We start from the raw sequence: 18,718 nt of genomic DNA on the forward strand, positions 1-18,718 counted from the left end.
GTGTGATTCAAGTGCTTTTTTTTTTTTTTTTTTTTATACATGGGCAGGCACCAGGAATTGAACCCGGGTCCTCGGGCATGGCAGGCAAGCATTCTTACCTGCTGAGCCACCGTGACCCGCCCTCAAGTACGTTTTTAATAATTTAACCAAACTTGCAGTATCATGCATATCTGACCATGGAAGAGAGGAAGGGCCCATGAAGATATCTGGAGTCTCTGAGCCCCAAAGGAGGTTTTTCTCCTCCTTTCCTTTCTCTTTATAACTGCTAGCTCTTCTTTATACCTGCCAGCCCTTACACTGCCAGTGTTAAGTAGAGTGAGCAGGGGATGGTGCCAGGCAGCAGCTGACTGAGGGAGAAGGAAATTCTGAGCTATAGCTTTGGGGAAGATGGAAAAGAACCCTCTGGCCATTAGACCACTGTACTTACTACCCACAGAGGATATATTCCCATTATACGCAAGTTGAATGTGTGGTTTTAGGGGATATTCTTGTGTAACTGTACTTGTTAAATAGCTTCTCTCACTAAAAAACTTTTTCTAGTCCTGCTCCTGAGTTGCATCATTGACCAGATTGATCATTTTTTTGCCCCCTTTTTTTTCCAACCTTGCCCCTATTTAGTAAGGTTGCTAATAAATAGTGAAATGTTCAAAATAGGGACTAGAAAAGAAGAGACTGAAACCCATGAAAATTAGGCTTTTGAACAATTGGGAATTATGATATTTGTTTCTACCAGTTTAATACTTTTTTTTTTTTTACAATTACACATATTTAGAAACCTCAGTTGTAAATATCTATTTAAAAAGTATGATTTTTAAAACATATCAGGGAAGAACAATTGCAGCACTCCATCAGTACAGGTTAAAATTGTGTGAATTTGATACGAGCTGTTAGTAGCAAAGGAACTTGGGGTTTCTTTTTGTGTCGTCCCCCCCCCTCCTGTAACTTGGTTGGAATTTATTTCGTAATCCTTGATTGGCGTCTTAAAGGAAAGAGTTTAAGTATCACAAACTGACAAACTTGTGGCCTTTGGGTTTAGAGCTGGAAGCCCTGAAGGAGCGTTTCTGGAAGCATGCTAATCCAGCAGCCAGGCCCAGGGCTGGGCCGAAGGTGGAAGTGAGCATCATAGTGAAAGAGGTGGGCACAGATGGAAAAGAAGAGCTCAAGGCAGGTGTGGTACCTGTGACTCTGACAGCTGAGAAGCTGGATGGAGCAAGCCATACAAAGCCAGGTATTTGAGTCCGCAGTTTGGGGGGTTTTGCTTTGTATCTGATGGGTCTTTATGGCTCTTGAAGAGCCTACAGTGAAAAGTTGTAGAATCTTTTTCCTTGGAGATTTTGGACATTGGACAGCAGTATCTCCTCTCACATGATTCACATGTAGCATTGCTAAAGGGGTGGGCACGATGGCTTTATTTCTTTAAATAATGTTTGTCTTGTTAGGAAAGCAATAAATAAATCTGTTACAAAAAAAATACATAGACAAAAACAAATGTGTAGAATAGATGTAATATGTCCACAATCCTGTACCAAAGACAACTATTATAACCATATTTATGTATTTATCCTTTTAAACTCCCTTCTTCACATTCATGTTTCTGTTTATGTCTTTTTAAATGTGATCATAGTGTGCATTCTGCTTACTCTGCTTTTTTAATTTAATGACATGTTAGGGACAATTTAGGGGCAAGTCTTTTGTTCCACTCCCCCAATACAGTTTTATATTTGTTTATCAAACAGAAAAAAAATTAAAACACTGAAATATATAAAATGGAAAATTAGTTTCCCTGTCGGTAGTTGTTTCTTGTGTGTCCTTTTAGGAATACTTATATGCATATACCACTCTGGCTGTGACACTTACTCTTTGCCAGGCATTGCTGTAGGTGCTTTATATGTTTTAACTCATTTAGTCCTCCCAACTCCATAAGGTAGATGATATTAGTATCTTCATTATATATATGAAGAAACTGAGATACAGAGCATTTAAACAACTTGCTCAGGTTTACACAGCTCATAAGTAGTGAACCAGCAGTTTACCCAGACCACCTAATTCCAGAGCTAATACATACCCCATTTAAAGAGCTCCATCATTCCCCTACACCCCCATATACCCAGATCCACTAATTTTAGCATTTTGCCACATTTGTCATATAATTCCATCTTTTTCCTTTCCTCTCCCTGCCCTCCTTCCCTCTCTCCCTGCCTGTCTGTCTAGCCATCAGTCTATTTTCTGAACATTTAAGTGCAGATTGAATGTATTATGCTCCGTGAACACTTAATACTGCCATCTACATTTCCTAAGATATTCATTTAGGTCACCACGTTAGCTACAATTGTCAGGTTCAAGAAATTTACATTGATGTAAAGGCTATAGTCTATATTCCAGTTTTTTCATGTTTCCCAATAATGTTCCTTTGAGCATTTTTTCCTCCCTTACCAGGATCCCATCCAGGGTCACGTATTGCACTTAACTGTCATTATCTTTTCAGTTGCTCTTTCTTTCTTTTTAATTGTGGAATATATATGCAACATAAGCTTTCCCATCTCCACCATTTCCAAGCTGGCCATTCGATGGGATTAATCACATTCACAATATTGCATAACCGTCAACACTTTCCATTATTAGAAACTTCACCTCTCCTTGAACAGAAACCCTACACCATTATGCATTAACTCCCCATTTCCCCTCCCCCCCCAAACCTCTGTTCTAATTTTTGTCTCTATAAACTTGCATTTTCTCAGATATTTTCATTGTAATTACCACAGGGCTTAAACTAATATCATAAATCTATAACGATCTCATTTGCTTTGGCTTCAACTTGACTTCGATAGTAAATACAAACTATGTTCCTATACCCCTCCGTCCTCCCATCTTTATGTAGTTCTTGTCACAAATTACGTATTTATACATTGTAAGTCCAAAGTCATTGATTTATCATGACATTGCCTTTTAGGTTCTGTATGATGTAAAAACTGGAATTACAAACCAAAATACAATAGTACTGGCATTTATATTTATCCCTATCATTACCCTCACTGGAGATCTTTATTTCTTCATGCAGCTTTGGTTTATTGTCTATTGTTCTTTCCTTTCAATCTGCAGAACTCTTTTCAGTATCCCTTGTAGGCCCAGTCTAGTGGTGATGAACTCTTTCAACTTCCGTTGATGTGGGAATGTCTTAATCTCTCCCTTACGTTTTTTTGGCATGGGCAGGCAACAGGAATTGAACCCAGGTCTCCGGGCGTGGCAGGTGAGAACCCTGCCTGCTGAGCCACCGTGGTCCACCTTCTCCCTTACTTTTGAAAGACAATTTTGGTGGATGTAGAGTTCTTGGTTGGCAATTTTTTGCCTTCTATACTTTAAATATGTCATCCCACTGCCTTCTTGCCTCCGTGGTTTCCCATGAAAAATCAGCACTTAATCTTACTGTATGTGACACATTCTCTCTTGTGGCTTTCAGAATTCTCTCTTTATCTTTGGCATTTGACAGTTTGATTATAACATAATGCAGTGTAGATCTATTTGGGTTTATCTTGTTTGAAGTTTGTTAAGCATTTGGTGTGTGTATTTGTTTTTTTTTTTTTTTTTTTTTGAAATTTGGGGAGTTTTTAGCCATTATTTCTTTGGATATTCTCTCTGCTCCTTTCTCTCTACTCCTTTTGGGTCTCCCACCATATATTAGTATCCTTGATGATGTCACATAGGTTCCTCAGGCTCTGTTCACTTTTCATTCTTTTTTCTTTCACCTCCTTAGACTGAATGATTTCAATTGTCTTATTTTCAAGTTCTGTGATTCTTTCTTCTGCCAGCTCCTGCCTGCTTTTGTACTCCTTTAGGGAATTTTTAATTTCTCTTAGTGTATCTTCAGTTCTGTTTTGTTTCTTTTCATATTTCCATATCTCCATTAATGTTCTTTTTGGGTTCGTCTGTCATTTTCCTCATTTCCTTTAGTTCTTTGTCCATGTTTTCCTTTAGCTCTTTGAGCACATTTAAGACCATTTTTAAAAAAGTCTTTACCTGGTGTGTCCCAGGTGTAGTTCTCCTCATTGATGGTTTCTGATGCTTTAATTTTTCTCCTTTGCCTGAGAAATTGCTTTCTGTTTCTTTTTGTGTTTTGTGGAGAAATTACTTTCTATTTCTTTCGGTATTTTGTAACCTTTTCTTGAAACCTGGACATTTTGATATTTTAGTGCGTTATCACTGGAATTTAGACTCTGAGGCATCTGTTTCTTAAGATTGTATTCAGTTAGTGTCATGACAGAGCTTTCCTTGAATGCCTGGTGCTAACAAAGAAAAAAGAAGGAAAAAGAGAAAATACCTTTCCCGGTCTTTGCAGATTGACCTGTTGAGTGCCCTCCTTAAGAGATTACTTATACAGTGAGTTTAGAGACTAGCTCCAAGCCAAAGCATAGAGGACTCCCTGTTAGGCACTTGTGCATGCACTTGTGGCATGCACTTGTGGCCCTAAGTGTTCCCACTTTTACATGCTTTCCTAAAAAACCATTTTCTCATAGTCCTTGGCACTGTGTTGTGTGTACTACAGCCAGCAATCCCTTGCCCTAGGCAGCATGACTCTACTGCAGTGTTCTGTAGTAGAGCTCAGTAAACTGCCTTGTACATGCAGGGCAAGTTCTGGAATTCTAAGTCTCTCAGGTCACCACCAGACTTGTTGGGACAGACATATATGCTTCCAGTCTGATGGTTACTCTGCTCCATTTGGAACTGAGACCAGGAATCTGCACTGGGAATGTGGACTGACTGCATGCCAAAGCCAGTGAGAGGCAGGGGAAGACTAGCTAGGATGCCACGATATCCTACCACCTTTTTTTTTTTTGGAATGGGCAGGCACTGGGAATCAAACCCAGGTCTCCAGTATGGCAGATGAGAACTCTGCCACTGAACCACCATGACCCGCCCCCTGCCACCACTTAAATAATCTTTTTTTTTTAATTTGGCGCTTGCCCTTTTACTGCAGGTTTTTTTTTCTTTCAAACATTTTTTACTGTGAAAAGTAACATAGATAACAAAATGATAAATTTTGAAGTACATTGTAACAAGTAGTTATAGAACAGATTTCAGAGTTTGGTGTGGGTTACAGTTCCACAATTTCAGGTTATTCCTTCTAGCTGCCCCAGGACACTGGAGACTAAAACAAATATCAAAATAATGATTCAGCAGTCATACTCGTTTGCTAAATCCCAACTTATTTGTTATAATTCCTCCTTCTCCTTTGATCCTTTTCCCAATCTTTAGGGGTATTTGGCTGTGCCCATTCTAACTTTTTCATGTTGGAAAGAGTGTTGACAATATGGGATAGGGGGGTGGAACTGGTTGATGTTCTTGGATAGGCTGTCCCCTTTGGGTTTCAGGACTTACTTGGCCTCGGAACCATCTGGAGGTTGTAGGTTTCTGGAAAGTAATCTTGGTGCATAAAACCTGTAGAATCTCAGGTAGAGCCCTAGGTGTTCATTAGGGTTAACAGGAATGGTTTTGGTTAGGGGTTGGCCAACTTTGGTAATTAGCAAAATCTAGCTGAAGCTTGTGTAGGAATAGCCTCTCAACTTTATTTGAAGTCTCTTAGCCACTGAGACATTAGTTTTTTTAACTTTTTTGTTGTATAGTATAACATATATATAAAGCAAAGAAATAAAAAAGCAATAGTTTTCAAAGCACTCTTCAACAAGTAGTTACAGGACAGACCCCAGAATTTGACATAAGCTACCATATGATCCTCTTACATTTTTCCTTCTAGTTGCTCCAAAATATAGTAGGCTAGAAGGCTTAAATATTTTTTATCACCACAGTAAATTTTTTTCTTTCTTTTTTGTGAAAAATAACATACGTACAAAAAAGCAATAGATTTCAAAGCACAACACCACAATTAGTTGTAGAACATATTTCAGAGTTTGACATGGATTACAATTCTACAATTTTAGGTTTTTACTTCTACCTGCGCTAAGCTACTGGAGATTAAAAGAGATATCAATTTAATGATTCAGCAGTCATATTCATTTGTTAAATCCTATCTTCTCTGTATAACTCCACCATCACCTTTGATCTTTTCATCCCTCTCTTTAGGGGTGTTTGGGCTATGGCCATTCTAACTTTTTCATGTTGAGAGGGTATGTCACTGTTACGGGGTAGGGAGATGGAACTATCTGATGTTCTGAAGAGGCTAGCCCTCTAGGCTTCAGGACTTACCTGGTTCCAGGACCCATCTGGAGTTTGTATGTTTCTGGAAAGTTAAACTAGAGCATGCAACCTTTGTAGAATCTTATATATTGCCCTAGGTGTTCTTTAGAATTGGCTGGAATGGTTTTGGTTGGGGTTTGACAAGTTATAATAGGTAGCAATGGCTAACTGAAGCTTGCATAAGAGTGACCTCCAGAGTAGCCTCTAGACTCTATTTGAACACTCAGCCACTGATACTTTATCAGTTACACTTCTTTTCCCTCTTTTGGTCAGGATGGAATTGTTGATCCCACGGTGCCAGGGCCGGATTCATCCCTGGGAGTCATCTCCCACATTGCCAGGGAGACTTTCACCCCTACGTGTCATGTCCCACATAGTGAGACCTTATTTTGTTACATTTCTTTTCCCCCTTTTAGTCAGGAAGGTGTTGTCCATCCCATGGTGGACACCCCTGGGAGTCATGTCCCCTGTTGCCATAGAGACTTTAACTTCTGGATGTCATGTCCCACATAGGGGGTAGAGTAATGATTTTCCTTTCATCATAGAAAGAGATCACATCTGAGCAATGAAAGAGGTTTTCTGGAATTAACTCCTAGGCATAACTATAGGTAGGCTTAGCATCTCTGCTACAGAAATAAGTTTCATAAGAGCAAACCTCAAGATCAAGTCTTAACCTACTGACTTGGGAGTCCCTAATTTTGAGACAGTATTAGCAATTTCCCAAGTGGTGAAGTTTAATAGTTCTGTATTTTTCCTCCAGTCCCTCAAGGGACTTTGCCAGTACTTTTTAGTTACCTGTAGACTTTTAACTGTTTTCTGCCAGTTCATGCTGGTTGTTCAAAGATTTTCTGGGGGTTGTAGCCTTGAAGCATCTCACTCTGCCTCTTGATCAGGGCAGGGCCCAGTAGAGTGCCTTTGAGGTTTTCTTAAACAACTACATAATTTTCCAGTGTATGCATATAAAATATGATCTGTTTAGCCATCCTCATATTGGTAGAATTCTTGTTTGTTTCATTTTTGGCTGATTCATACAATGTTGCATCCTAGTACCAGATATATATTTGTATATCTGAATGAAAGATTCCTTACAGTTGAATCATTGAGTCAGATTTTGATATGTATATATCATCTGTCCTTCAAAAAAGTTGCGCCAATTTGCACTCTAAATCATAGTGTATAGGAGTTTCTGTATCTTCTGGTCAATAATGTATATTATCAAACTTTCTAATTTTTGCCAAACTATATGGTATCTCATTATTTTAACTTGTATCTCTTTAATTAGAAGCGATGTTAAGCATTATAATCTCTGAGTAGTATATTATCCCAGGGTATAGGACTTTAATTATGGAAGTTTTCTTTTACACTTCAACTCAATGATCCCCATTTGTAAAATAACAAAAGCCTAGAGTCCAAGGTCTCCGATTTTCCTTTTGGAATGTAAACTGGAAAATTTAGGGAGTTGCCTAAAATGCATAGTTAACGTTGTTGTATGTAGTCGGTCATTATGTCTAAAGCATCCACACATATTCCTGTTCAGGTGAAAAACTTCAAGTGCTGAAAGCTAAACTGCAAGAAGCAATGAAACTGCGAAGGCTTGAGGAGCGCCAAAAGCGCCAGGCATTATTTGAATTGGATAATGAAGATGGGTTTGAGGAAGAGGAGGAGGAAGAGGAAGAAATGACAGATGAATCTGAAGAAGAAGGAGAAGAGGAGGAAGAGGGAGAATTAGAGGAAGAGGAGGAGAAAGAAGATGAAGAAGAGGAGAAAGGAGAAGAGGAGGAAAAAGTCAATCAGGAGGTTTGTAGCAATTGTATAACTTTTTAACCTTTTTAATATCTGCTTCCAAATCATGGTTTAAAAAAAGGAAAGAGAAAATCAGATTTGAATCAGCATATAATAAACATATTCAAATTATATATTTTAATAGTAATACGGCATTAATTCTAAAGGCATATGCAGCAATATCTTGGGGGGTGGGGCAACGTATTTTTAAAATTTTTGACTTTTTTGTTGTTGTTCTTTGTACCTTCATTGGCAAAGATTGAAGAATTCCTTCTTAGTAGTGAAGAAACAGAAACCAGAGATGAAAAAGAAATGGATAAAGAGAACAATGATGGCAGTAGTGAAATTGGCAAATCAGTCAGCCTCCTGTCTGTTCCCAAGCCTCTCTCATCAGATTCTTCCTTACTTCTATTTAAAGACACCTCTTCCAAGATGGGGTAAGCAATTCTCTGAGGAAAGGTAAGATTCCTTTGAATTTGCCCCTCTAGTTAGAAGCAGGAACAGATACTCAAACACTACTTTCTCATTTTACAGTTACTTTCCTACAGAAGAAAAGTCAGAAACAGATGAAAACTCAGGCAAAAGGTGTAACAAACTGGGTGAGTAGTGATCCTATGCAGAACTTGACTTTTCTCTGCTTCTTCAGCTTTGATACTTAAGGACTACAATTGCGTAAAGTTCCATTTTTTGAATCCTGGTGACTTTTCTCCATCTTACATGTGTCCATAATAGGGATTTATGAATTAGAAAATTTTTCTTGGTCCATTTTTTTAAAACTTCCATGCAGTTTCTTTATAGTTGACCGTGGACACATAGTAGGTCCTTACTGTGTATTGACTGAGTGAACCATGAAGTATTTCTATCACATGTAGATCAAAAAGAGATGTATAAATGATTGGATAATGGAGACAGTGATCATAGGCATAAGATAAGGTGAGAGAAAGAAGTGAACTTCAGGTGTCACTTAGCTCAGAGTGATAAACCCTGACTGCATAATGCTATCTCAATACTGTAATTTACGTTCAACTTAATGTTTTGAAACATAATTTGAAGCACTGGCCTGTGATTTACCTGACAGTTTCATTCTCAACTCTTTTTTTCCTAAAAAAGTCCATCTTGTTTCTGAAATCATACACATAAAAGTTATTTCTCTTTCTTTAGATGAAGATGATTCATGCTCATTGCTGACAAAGGAGAGCAGCCATAATAGCTTTGAGCTGATTGGCTCCACAATTCCATCCTATCAACCTTGCAACAGACAGACAGGCCGGGGGTCCAGTTTTTTCCCTGTAGCAGGAGGCTTCAGATCTCCTTCCCCTGGACTATTCCGAGCCAGTTTGGTCAGCTCAGCTTCTAAGGTATGATGGTAATGGTTTTCTAATCTCCTCCTTTTGCTTCCCACATGGCTAAATAAAGTGTGTCCACGCCAACCAACTCCCACCACGTTGGTACTGAGCTTATGTAGTTCAGTTTGAAAGATCCACCCCCTTTTTGTATAAAAACAAGCTTCATCCAGTATTCTTACTCTCTTGGAAGTATTTTTCTTTATGCTTCTCTTGGCTACGCATTGTCCTCCTCAACTGCAGTTGCCTGAGAGTAGATTAAATGTTCCAAATAGCAACTTCTGTTGTTGTCATGACGGTGAATGACATTTGTAAAATGTTTTGTTTTTGTTTCGTTTTGTTTTGTGCCAGAGTTCAGGAAAGCTGTCTGAGCCTTCACTTCCCATAGAGGATTCCCAGGATCTGTATAACGCCTCCCCAGAGCCCAAGACACTTTTCCTAGGAGCCGGAGACTTCCAGTTCTGTTTAGAAGATGACACTCAGAGCCAACTGTTGGATGCAGATGGGTAGGTAGTTTTATGTTTCTGTGGGTGGAAATGGTGCTGGGTGCTGCTTAATTTTGTTTAAAAATAAAGTGAGCTTCTGTCACTCCATCTGTGCTTTCTCTTCTGAGAAAGAGAAGGTGTACAGACCATTAGTATTACATTCTACAAGTTTGAACAAAGTCTCTCCAGAAAATAAAACGTAAATAGCTCTTGCTGGCATTCTGATCCTTCGATCTCTGCCTTAGTTGGAATTCATAGGTCTTGTATTGAAATCGCAGTAAATGTCCCTGTATCCATCCTACCACATTATGATTGTTGGTAGGATTGAGAATGACCTGTGGTACATTGCATGATCTTGATTCCAAGCCCTACTCTAGCATTATCTGAAGCCAGAAATTACCCTTCATCTTTGAAATTGTATTTAACCTTACATAAAACTCCCCTCTCTCATTAGATTAGCACAAGGCTGTTAAAATCTTTTCTTTTCTGGTTTGAATTCAACCTCGAACTTTGTTGTTATAAAAGAGTTCAGAGTTTTTCACCCACTATTTTGCTTTTTCCTGGAGAATTTCTTATACTATTCATGGTCCTCGTAGTTTCTTAAATGTGAGGAACCACAGGAATCAGTACCAGGCTTTGAAGCCTCGATTGCCACTGGCCAGTATGGATGAGAATGCCATGGATGCTAACATGGATGAGCTGTTGGATTTATGTACTGGCAAGTTCTCATCTCAGGATGAAAAACCTCTATCCGAGAAGAGTGACAAGAAAGAGAACATGGAGGAACTTCTGAATCTTTGTTCAGGAAAATTCACTTCTCAGGGTAAATATCAATGAAGCACATCAGGCTCACAACAGAATTGTATTTAACTGGCATGTCTTTAGATGGTTGGGAAAAACTGTCATTCCTTAATGATAAAGCTTTTCCTTGTTGTGATGTAGATGCTTCCACTCTGACTCCATCAGAGTTAAATAAGCAAGAAAAGGAAAGCAGCTCTGGTGACCCAATGGAAGAAGCACTTGCTCTTTGCTCAGGCTCCTTCCCAACAGACAGGTGAGTCTCAGTGATTAGTAGGAACTTAGGAAGGCCCAGTCTTATATAAATCCTGGAATTAGGTTCTCTGGGCTTGGTGGTAATAGTCATCTTAGGGGTTTCATATCTTGAGAGGCTTGCAATGGATTGAGTCATATTTTGCATAGTAAGGAAATTATACTTACTATGCAAAATTATACGATTTAGCTGGTGGAAAACAAGGGTAAAAAGACAAGCTACCTTGTTTGCTGGTGCTTGAAGAATTGTTGCTGCTAAGAAGATCCTTTAAATTCTTAACTGAGATAACTGCTTGTAGTTTGCTTTCGATGACTTATTGAACGGTTGATTTGCATTTTAGGGAAGATGAAGGTGAAGAAGAGGAATTTGGAGACTTTCAGCTTGTCCCAAATGATAATGAGCTTGATAGTGATGAGGTGAGTATGAAGGGAACAAAGTAATCATAACTGAACTCAGATTTTTCTTTTTGTATGAGTTCTTGAGAATCCTAAGTTTAGCATCTTATCAGAAGTGGTTTCCTAGAATGAGGTATTTTGGCAGAGTTTATAAACTCTTATTGTCAGCTGAGGACGCGTTTTATTCTGTGTAACTCTGGGTATGATGCTGTGATTTTGCAGGATGAACACAGTGACTCTGGTGATGAAGATCTGCCATTGAAAAGTCTTGAAGATGATGAAGAAGAGCTCCTGAAGCAATCCGAGAAGTTGAAAAGGCAAATGTATGCTTCGTGGTCATTCCATTCAATTGTTAGAAAGTTCTCCAAGTAGTTGAATTTTATCTCTTCTCCTTTTTACCTAAATCTTCTGGTCCTGTTTGCTTCTTGTGATTAACACAAACTAAACAAAATCTTTCTTCCACATAACTTCCCATGAGTATTTGGAGATGTTCATGTCCTTCTCAAGTGATTTCTGTACTAAAGATCTGTGGTCCTGCAGTTGCTTCTCACATGACTTGGCTTTCGGACCCCTCATGTCCTGGGTGTTCTCTTTACCCTCAGGTGTGGTCTTGACTTCTGAATGTGGTGGTAGAATTGCATCCCTTGTTTGGGATATCTGCTACTTACAACATAACCTAAGCTCATAGGCACTTGGTCAACTCTAGATCCTGAGGATCTAATAGACAACCTAAAATTGTCTGGGTTTTTTCACCTATGAATTACTGTCATTCCAGGTCTCTCTCATCCTCATCTTAGGCAAATGACCCCCTTTATTTTTTGAGTGATTTGTTGTTGCTGTTGTTCTGATCATGAAAATAAAGCACTTATTTTAGAATGTAGAAGAATACAGAATTATTTAAATTTAAAAATCAGCCATATCTACCATTCTGAATATATGTGAAAATGTTAATGGTGGTTATTCCCTTTTTTATGCATATCTTTTGTATGATTGAGATCATGCTCCATTTATAATTTTTTGTTGTTATGCTGTATGGCGGGGTCACATTTCATTATTTTTCCATGTGAGTATCCTATTATTGCAGCATTATTTTGTTGAATTTTTGTTGTTGTTTGTTTGTTTTGGGGGAAGTGCATGGACTGGGAATCAAACCCTGGTCTCCTGCATGGCAGGCGAGAATTCTACCATTGAACTACCTTTGCATCCCCTCCAGTTTTTCTTTGTATGTACAACTTTGCATGTTGCTTCCCACCTCTCTTAACATATCTATAAGTATTTTCCCATAACACTAAAAAAGCTTTATAAAGAAAATTTTGATAGGTATTCATATTATATTGTGTGTGCATGACTTTTGGAACTCACACATAGGATATCTACTAATCACTATTAGATTTATATTGCTGCTTTTAGCCTATCATTTCATTCTATTAGGGTCAGTTTTGGGTTCTAATCTGTCACCTGTCAAATTAAGTATCCCTTACAGCTTTGGGTTATCCATAGATTTATCTGAGGGAGTGATTCCTAGACCTTATTTAACTAAAGCACTCTTTGTTCAAATGAAGTCTTATAAAGAGTGACAGGTAAAAGTTGAATTGTTCAAAGAGTGTGGGGGTGGGTGAGAAGATTGGAAACCTTAGTCAGTAGTCCCTGAAAGAATTCCCCAGGGACCTTAGAGTAACTTGGCTTAAAAAATTTTTTGTTAAAAATTAGCCTTTAGAAACCATCAAATTCTTGCCTCTTATGAGCATAGATAAAAGAACTTTGAACCCAGGGTGACAGCAGATTTGTTTTCAAGGGGATCTGATGTGAGAAAAAGTAACTAGCACTGGTCTTGATGATTAGGAACTCTGCGTTACAGAAATTCCTTTAATTTAGGGGTCAAGATTTGATGGGCTATAGGAAGAGCTGGTCTATCACCTTTCTATACCATGCTATCTCTGGTTTGACTCCTAAAGCTGGTGTGCTTAGAAGCAAACAAAAATAGTTTGGTCATTCAGCAGATGTGTTCAAATATTTAGAGAAGGTTGAGTTCTGGCTTTAGAGTCACCTAACCTAGGTTGATTCCAGGCTCTGCTACCTCTCAGATGTGTGATCTACGTTGGGCAAGTTGTTTAATCTCTACGAATCTCAGTTTCCTCAACTGTAAAATGAAGGGACTAATAGTACCCACTCTTGGAATAATATGATAAATGCCTGTAAAATGTGATAGACTTTTTAATATTATTAAGATGCAGTATTATAAATGTAAGCTTATTATTATTAGAGTCTCTGCATTCTGCTTTTCTCATGGCTTCCTATTCTGTGTGTATATTCATTGCTGCATTTTCAAATCTTCTAAATTGTTTTCCAGGAGACTGAACAAATACCTGGAGGATGAAGCCGAGGTGTCAGGGAGTGATGTGGGAAGTGAAGATGAGTATGATGGGGAAGAGATTGATGAATACGAAGAAGATATAATTGATGAAGCACTTCCTTCTGATGAGGAACTGCAGAATCAAATCAAGAAAATACACATGTCAGTATCCCAGCAAGCCCTTCTGAGGAGTGAGGTGTATCTTAAGTCAGGCCCTATATCCAGCCCTGGTTTTGAATACCTTATTTCTCCTGTTGTAGGAAAACCATGTTGGATGACGATAAGCGACAGCTACGTTTATACCAAGAGAGGTACCTTGCTGATGGGGACCTGCACAGTGACGGTCCTGGGCGAATGAGGAAATTCCGATGGAAGAACATAGGTACCTCGGTTGTTGTCTTTAGGAGCAAGTGGGTACAATGTACATGCTTGTCCAATTTCAGATGGCAACTGAAAATCAAAACTATAACAGACCATGGTGGCCAACTTGGCTATGACCATTGTTTTCTGTTAGTGTTTTGGAAAAGTTTATTCAGTATATGAGAAATGATAAGGGTTCATTTTCTGTCTGACCAAACACCCTCTCCAGTGGGGCTTGCAGAATGCTGATAGCCTTAACTCTTTGCTTTAGACGATGCTTCCCAGATGGACTTGTTTCACAGAGATTCTGATGATGATCAGGTTGAAGAACAGTTTGATGAGACAGAGGCCAGATGGAGAAAGGAGCGAATTGAACGAGAGCAGTGGCTTCGGGACCAGGTAGGAAGTCCTCAAGAGCACTACTTAATCTCACCCTAATTTTGAGGAGAGGACCCAGTCACTTAGCCTATCGCGATAGAGTCAGAACTCTTAGCAACATATTACTGGTCTTTTCAATCCTTGAGTTTCCTTTTATGCTTTGCGGTAACGTTATCCTGAGCAATTCTCTTCATGTTTATTTGTCCAAAATAAGTTTTTTCGTTTGAGGCAACAAAAAGAAAAACAAATTATATCCTGGGTACTCTAGCTTTACAACCCAGGCTATACTAGCTCTTTGAGGAATCAGTACACTTTTCTGTTTATGCTGTATGATTTTTGTTTTTAGGCACAGCAGGGTAAAATTGCAACTGAAGAAGAAGACATAGGAGAAGACAGTCAGTTTATGATGTTAGCCAAGAAAGTTACAGCCAGAACGCTACAGAAAAAGGGTGAGCACTCAGCTTTCCTCAGGATCTGACCCCCTGGATTGTTAGTAGTGGGGCCTTAAATGCAACTCTAGCCTTCAGAGACTGTTGAAGTTTAGTCATGGGCCTGTGACTTATATTGTCTTAAAGAGGCACCACAGAGATGGGGAGAGACATCTTAGATCTTAGATCTTAGACTTTTGGACAATAGAAGTTGTACTTGGGAGTATATGTAGCAGGTTTTGCTGTATGTTCTAAGGCAGCTCAGAGTAATAAATTCAATAAATTCTGGCTTCTATATTTAATTGCCCAGGATTATGTTCCTAAATGTTAGAGCTGGGATTTGAACCTAGGTATATCTAACCTCAGAGCTGAAGCTCTTAAATACTATTCCACACTTACCACTACTGTCTTTCTTGTTGTTAACTATTAAAAATTGGTTGATCAGTTCAACTTAGTTGGCTGTGTTCTTGGAGCCACTTCTAATAGTTTGAGAGTCACCATGATAAAAATGATCAGTGTTCCTATGGCTTTAGCTTACTGGTTTAGTTACAAGATTCCTTATTTTGTGTAGATTTAAAAGTACTTATATCCAGGTTTTCCTAGAACTGGCCTTTCTCTCCTTTTCTCTTCAGCCAATCGCACTGTGGTTATTCAGGAATCAGAGTCTTTATTTGGAAACCCTTTTGAAGTCGTCAGATTGGGGAGTGCCCGCCAGGTTGGTTGGGGACCTTGTTAGTTCAGGCTCGGTCGATGGGTTGGTCGATGGGTTATAAAGGCCCAGTCGAACTAAGGGAATGATATTCTCTGTCATTAGGGGAAGGAGTTGGCTGTGGGAAATGGAAGTAGATGTTAAAGGAGTCTGCTATTTATTTTCTACCTGAATTGGGTAGGAATATGTCCTCACAATACCTGGAAAGGCAGAGAGGAACTGGCACTTGGGTTTTGATTTTGAACAACTCTTCTTTCCTCAGCTGAAGACAGGCTCACTGCTAAATCAACCCAAAGCTGTGCTTCAGAAACTGGCTGCCCTCTCTGACCTCAACCCTAGTGCTCCCCGAAATTCAAGAAACTTTGTCTTTCATACACTTTCTCCTGTCAAGGCTGAGGGAGCAAAGGAATCTTCTAAGCGTCAGGTATGGAATTTGAAAACTGATTTGGTGCCTTTCAAAAGCAGAATTTATTAATTTATTTTTAATTAAAAAAATATTGCTGGCCAAAAAACTTATGCTACAATTTTGAAATCCTACACTCCCCAGTTAGGTACAAGGGGGATTACTGTCCCTACTAGGCCATCAGCTTTTAAACTTGCCTGAAAATTTATTTTTCTTTGTTTTTTTGGTTGTTAATCACCCATGATTTAACAATGAGTTGCTTAAGAGCTAATTGAAGGTAAGTATCTGTATGAGGCTGTTGATCTTGAGCTGACCCTGATACCCTCTCTGCTTTCTAGGTGAGGAGAAGGGGCCCATCCTTAATGACATCCCCTTCACCTAAGCGCCCCAAGGCAGAGGATAGCAATTCAGGATTGAAGCAAAGCATATTCAAATTCTTGGAAAGCTAACACCATCAAGTTTACTGCCTGCACCTATTTTGAGACTGCTTTGAGAAGTTCCTGAAGGTCGGAATTGATGCTTATCTGATGATCCATCCCTTCCTTCATAATCAGTGCATTAAGAATTGTGGATGGAGATTCTAGTTCTTTCCTCTGCATGATTCTGGCCATCTCTTTCCTAGTATTATTTCCTGGTTAACGACTAATCTTAATTCTGCGGAGTTGACAAATATTGATTCATGAGATACTTGGATAAAGTCTCACCTCCTCCATTAAACACTTTTTATCCTAGCAGCTTCCTGGATGTTACCTGTTTGTGATAGGTAGATAAAGGACAAGGCGGAAGAGGAGAAGAAGGAGGAAGAAAGAGTGTGGCATTATGGAAAATTACAGAAAGCGGTGAATCTTAGTACCACAGTAACTCCTTCACATCTGTAGGAGCAGCGCAGTGAGAGAGACTTCTTAGAGGACCAAGGAATCAATCAGATCAGCTATTATAATAGTCTTGCCCTCCTGTTTTCCTGTTCACCTCTTCCCAAGCAGCCTCAAATTTCCCATTAACATTTGTTGCCTTTAAAATAAGGGCTCAAACTGGTACCTAAGTCAGTAAGGCCTTGACCCTAATTTTCTGGAGTGTAGGGCTGAGGATATAGGTCTCTATGCAGTGCCTGTCCCCATGAGATATTCCATGGGGCAGAAACATCTCTCCTGGGACTAAATTCTCAATTTTGAAACACTGTTGCTCAAGGACCTCTTTTCCTTCCCATTCTGACAATAAGAAATATAACCATTATTTGTTGCATTTTTCTGTATTGAGTTTGTTGCCCTGACCAATCAGAGGACATTTAAATATTTCATTACTTATTTGGAGAGAATACTATCTTGGAGTTTAATCAAAATTTAGTTGAAATACCATGAAGCTCTCAGAATTTTTGACAGATTTTTTTTTCCCTCCAAACTTAACATTGATACTGCTTTAGAAAAATGTTCAATGTGAATTCTATGGTTTCATATTCAGATCTGGACTTGGGAAGTTGGATGAGATTATCCCAGTTTTTTACTGGGAAATGGAGAACACCAATTTAACTGATGAAATTAGGGTATAGGTTTTCTTCCCTAATATTCAAAATGCTGACTTGGACAGAACTCAAGTTTGTATATTTGTAATCTTGTAATGGGGATAATGTGTATAAAGATATTTTTAATGTGTATGTAGTTTTTCAATAAATGCCAATGCCCTGAAGGCAAGATTTTCTGTCCCGCTTGAATGTGCATTCTTAGGTCAGCGCTTGTCTAAAGTTGCGGAGCATTTCGCATTCAGGTTTCTCCCTGCCAGGGAAGCCTTCTGGATCTGGAGTGAAAATTGCTGTAGTTGTCCCCTTCCTGGCTTTTCAGCCCGAGGAATTGATCAAATTAACTTACCAAACGGTTTCTGTTCAATTCAGGTGAAGAGAATTTACCTAAGTGGTCCCAGTCCCTCTGATTGGCACTTTCTTGGTGCTTCATTATAGTTTTAGGCTTATGATGCATTATTGCCCCTCCCCTTAGGCTCTCCAAGCAGTGCCCAAGGCTAAACAGTCCTTGCTGGGCAAATGAGAACTGGGAAGGAGGGCTAGCTATTTCTCCCCTCTTGTTTCCCCAAATGTCTTTTTGGGGGAAAGATAAAGAAGAGGTTTTGGAGCTAATCAATTCTGAGAATAAGAAAATCAGTGCTGAGAAATCTGGGGAACAAATCGTTCCTATTCTAGGCTCCAGGAGAAAGTACTCTAATTGGAGAAAGAAAAGCTGAGTCTTAAGCTCTGGGTCAACTTTCCTCATGTTATTATAGCTTCCATTAGGCAAGCTAAGCCTTGACCTTGGTGACAGGGTTGAAGTGGTGAGTCGTGGCAACCTGACCTAGATGCCCTGTATGCAAAGCATTGAGCCATTAGCCTCAGTTATGTTCAGTTATAAACCCAAGGCCTGTCACTAAAACTCTGGCTACAGTTCAGCTCCACAGGCTTGGAAATAACATACATGAGGGATGAGAGCCCAAGAGTCAGGGCAATAAATAAGTGTGCTCTGGGTCTGTCCTCTTCCTCTTCCATGTTCCCCACACTGGAGTAGGGCAAAGGGTATTTACTTCATTAAATCAGTCTCTATCTCATCCCATTAATTCAGTTCACAGTTGCACAAGCTATCCTAGGGTCTCCTCCATAAAACATCAGATTATATTCACTGAAGCTTGAAAGAGGTTAGAGACAAGGTACTTAAGCTCCCTATGGAATCCCTCATGTTCCAGCTGCTTCTCTACAATCTTTCCCCCACTTTTGAGAATTTCTAATGGCTCAGGCTGGAAGACATTTTAGTGGATGTTTTTGGTTTCCATCTCTTGGAGTTACATCACATAACTATTAAGGCTT

General features: G+C 39.2%; 1 protein-coding gene across 2 annotated transcripts in view; it reads left to right on the forward strand.

The window, feature by feature from the left end:
- The window catches only part of CLSPN (claspin), a 31,755-nt gene extending 14,189 nt beyond the window's left edge, over nucleotides 1-17,566 (forward strand). For both annotated transcript variants that reach the window (XM_077150317.1, XM_077150318.1), the window contains exons 9-25: nucleotides 1,037-1,228; nucleotides 7,727-7,986; nucleotides 8,230-8,408; nucleotides 8,506-8,570; nucleotides 9,133-9,329; nucleotides 9,666-9,820; nucleotides 10,396-10,622; nucleotides 10,742-10,853; nucleotides 11,191-11,266; nucleotides 11,468-11,568; nucleotides 13,596-13,760; nucleotides 13,859-13,980; nucleotides 14,230-14,357; nucleotides 14,683-14,785; nucleotides 15,397-15,479; nucleotides 15,736-15,897; nucleotides 16,215-17,566. In XM_077150317.1, the coding sequence (XP_077006432.1) occupies nucleotides 1,037-1,228; nucleotides 7,727-7,986; nucleotides 8,230-8,408; nucleotides 8,506-8,570; nucleotides 9,133-9,329; nucleotides 9,666-9,820; nucleotides 10,396-10,622; nucleotides 10,742-10,853; nucleotides 11,191-11,266; nucleotides 11,468-11,568; nucleotides 13,596-13,760; nucleotides 13,859-13,980; nucleotides 14,230-14,357; nucleotides 14,683-14,785; nucleotides 15,397-15,479; nucleotides 15,736-15,897; nucleotides 16,215-16,325 (2,438 nt within the window). In that variant the 3' untranslated portion in view covers nucleotides 16,326-17,566. The remainder of the gene's footprint in view (nucleotides 1-1,036; nucleotides 1,229-7,726; nucleotides 7,987-8,229; nucleotides 8,409-8,505; nucleotides 8,571-9,132; nucleotides 9,330-9,665; nucleotides 9,821-10,395; nucleotides 10,623-10,741; nucleotides 10,854-11,190; nucleotides 11,267-11,467; nucleotides 11,569-13,595; nucleotides 13,761-13,858; nucleotides 13,981-14,229; nucleotides 14,358-14,682; nucleotides 14,786-15,396; nucleotides 15,480-15,735; nucleotides 15,898-16,214) is intronic.
- Nucleotides 17,567-18,718: the final 1,152 nt, after the last annotated feature.

This window comes from Tamandua tetradactyla, chromosome 2, assembly GCF_023851605.1.
Source record: "Tamandua tetradactyla isolate mTamTet1 chromosome 2, mTamTet1.pri, whole genome shotgun sequence".
NCBI classification, from domain to species: Eukaryota; Metazoa; Chordata; class Mammalia; order Pilosa; family Myrmecophagidae; genus Tamandua; species Tamandua tetradactyla.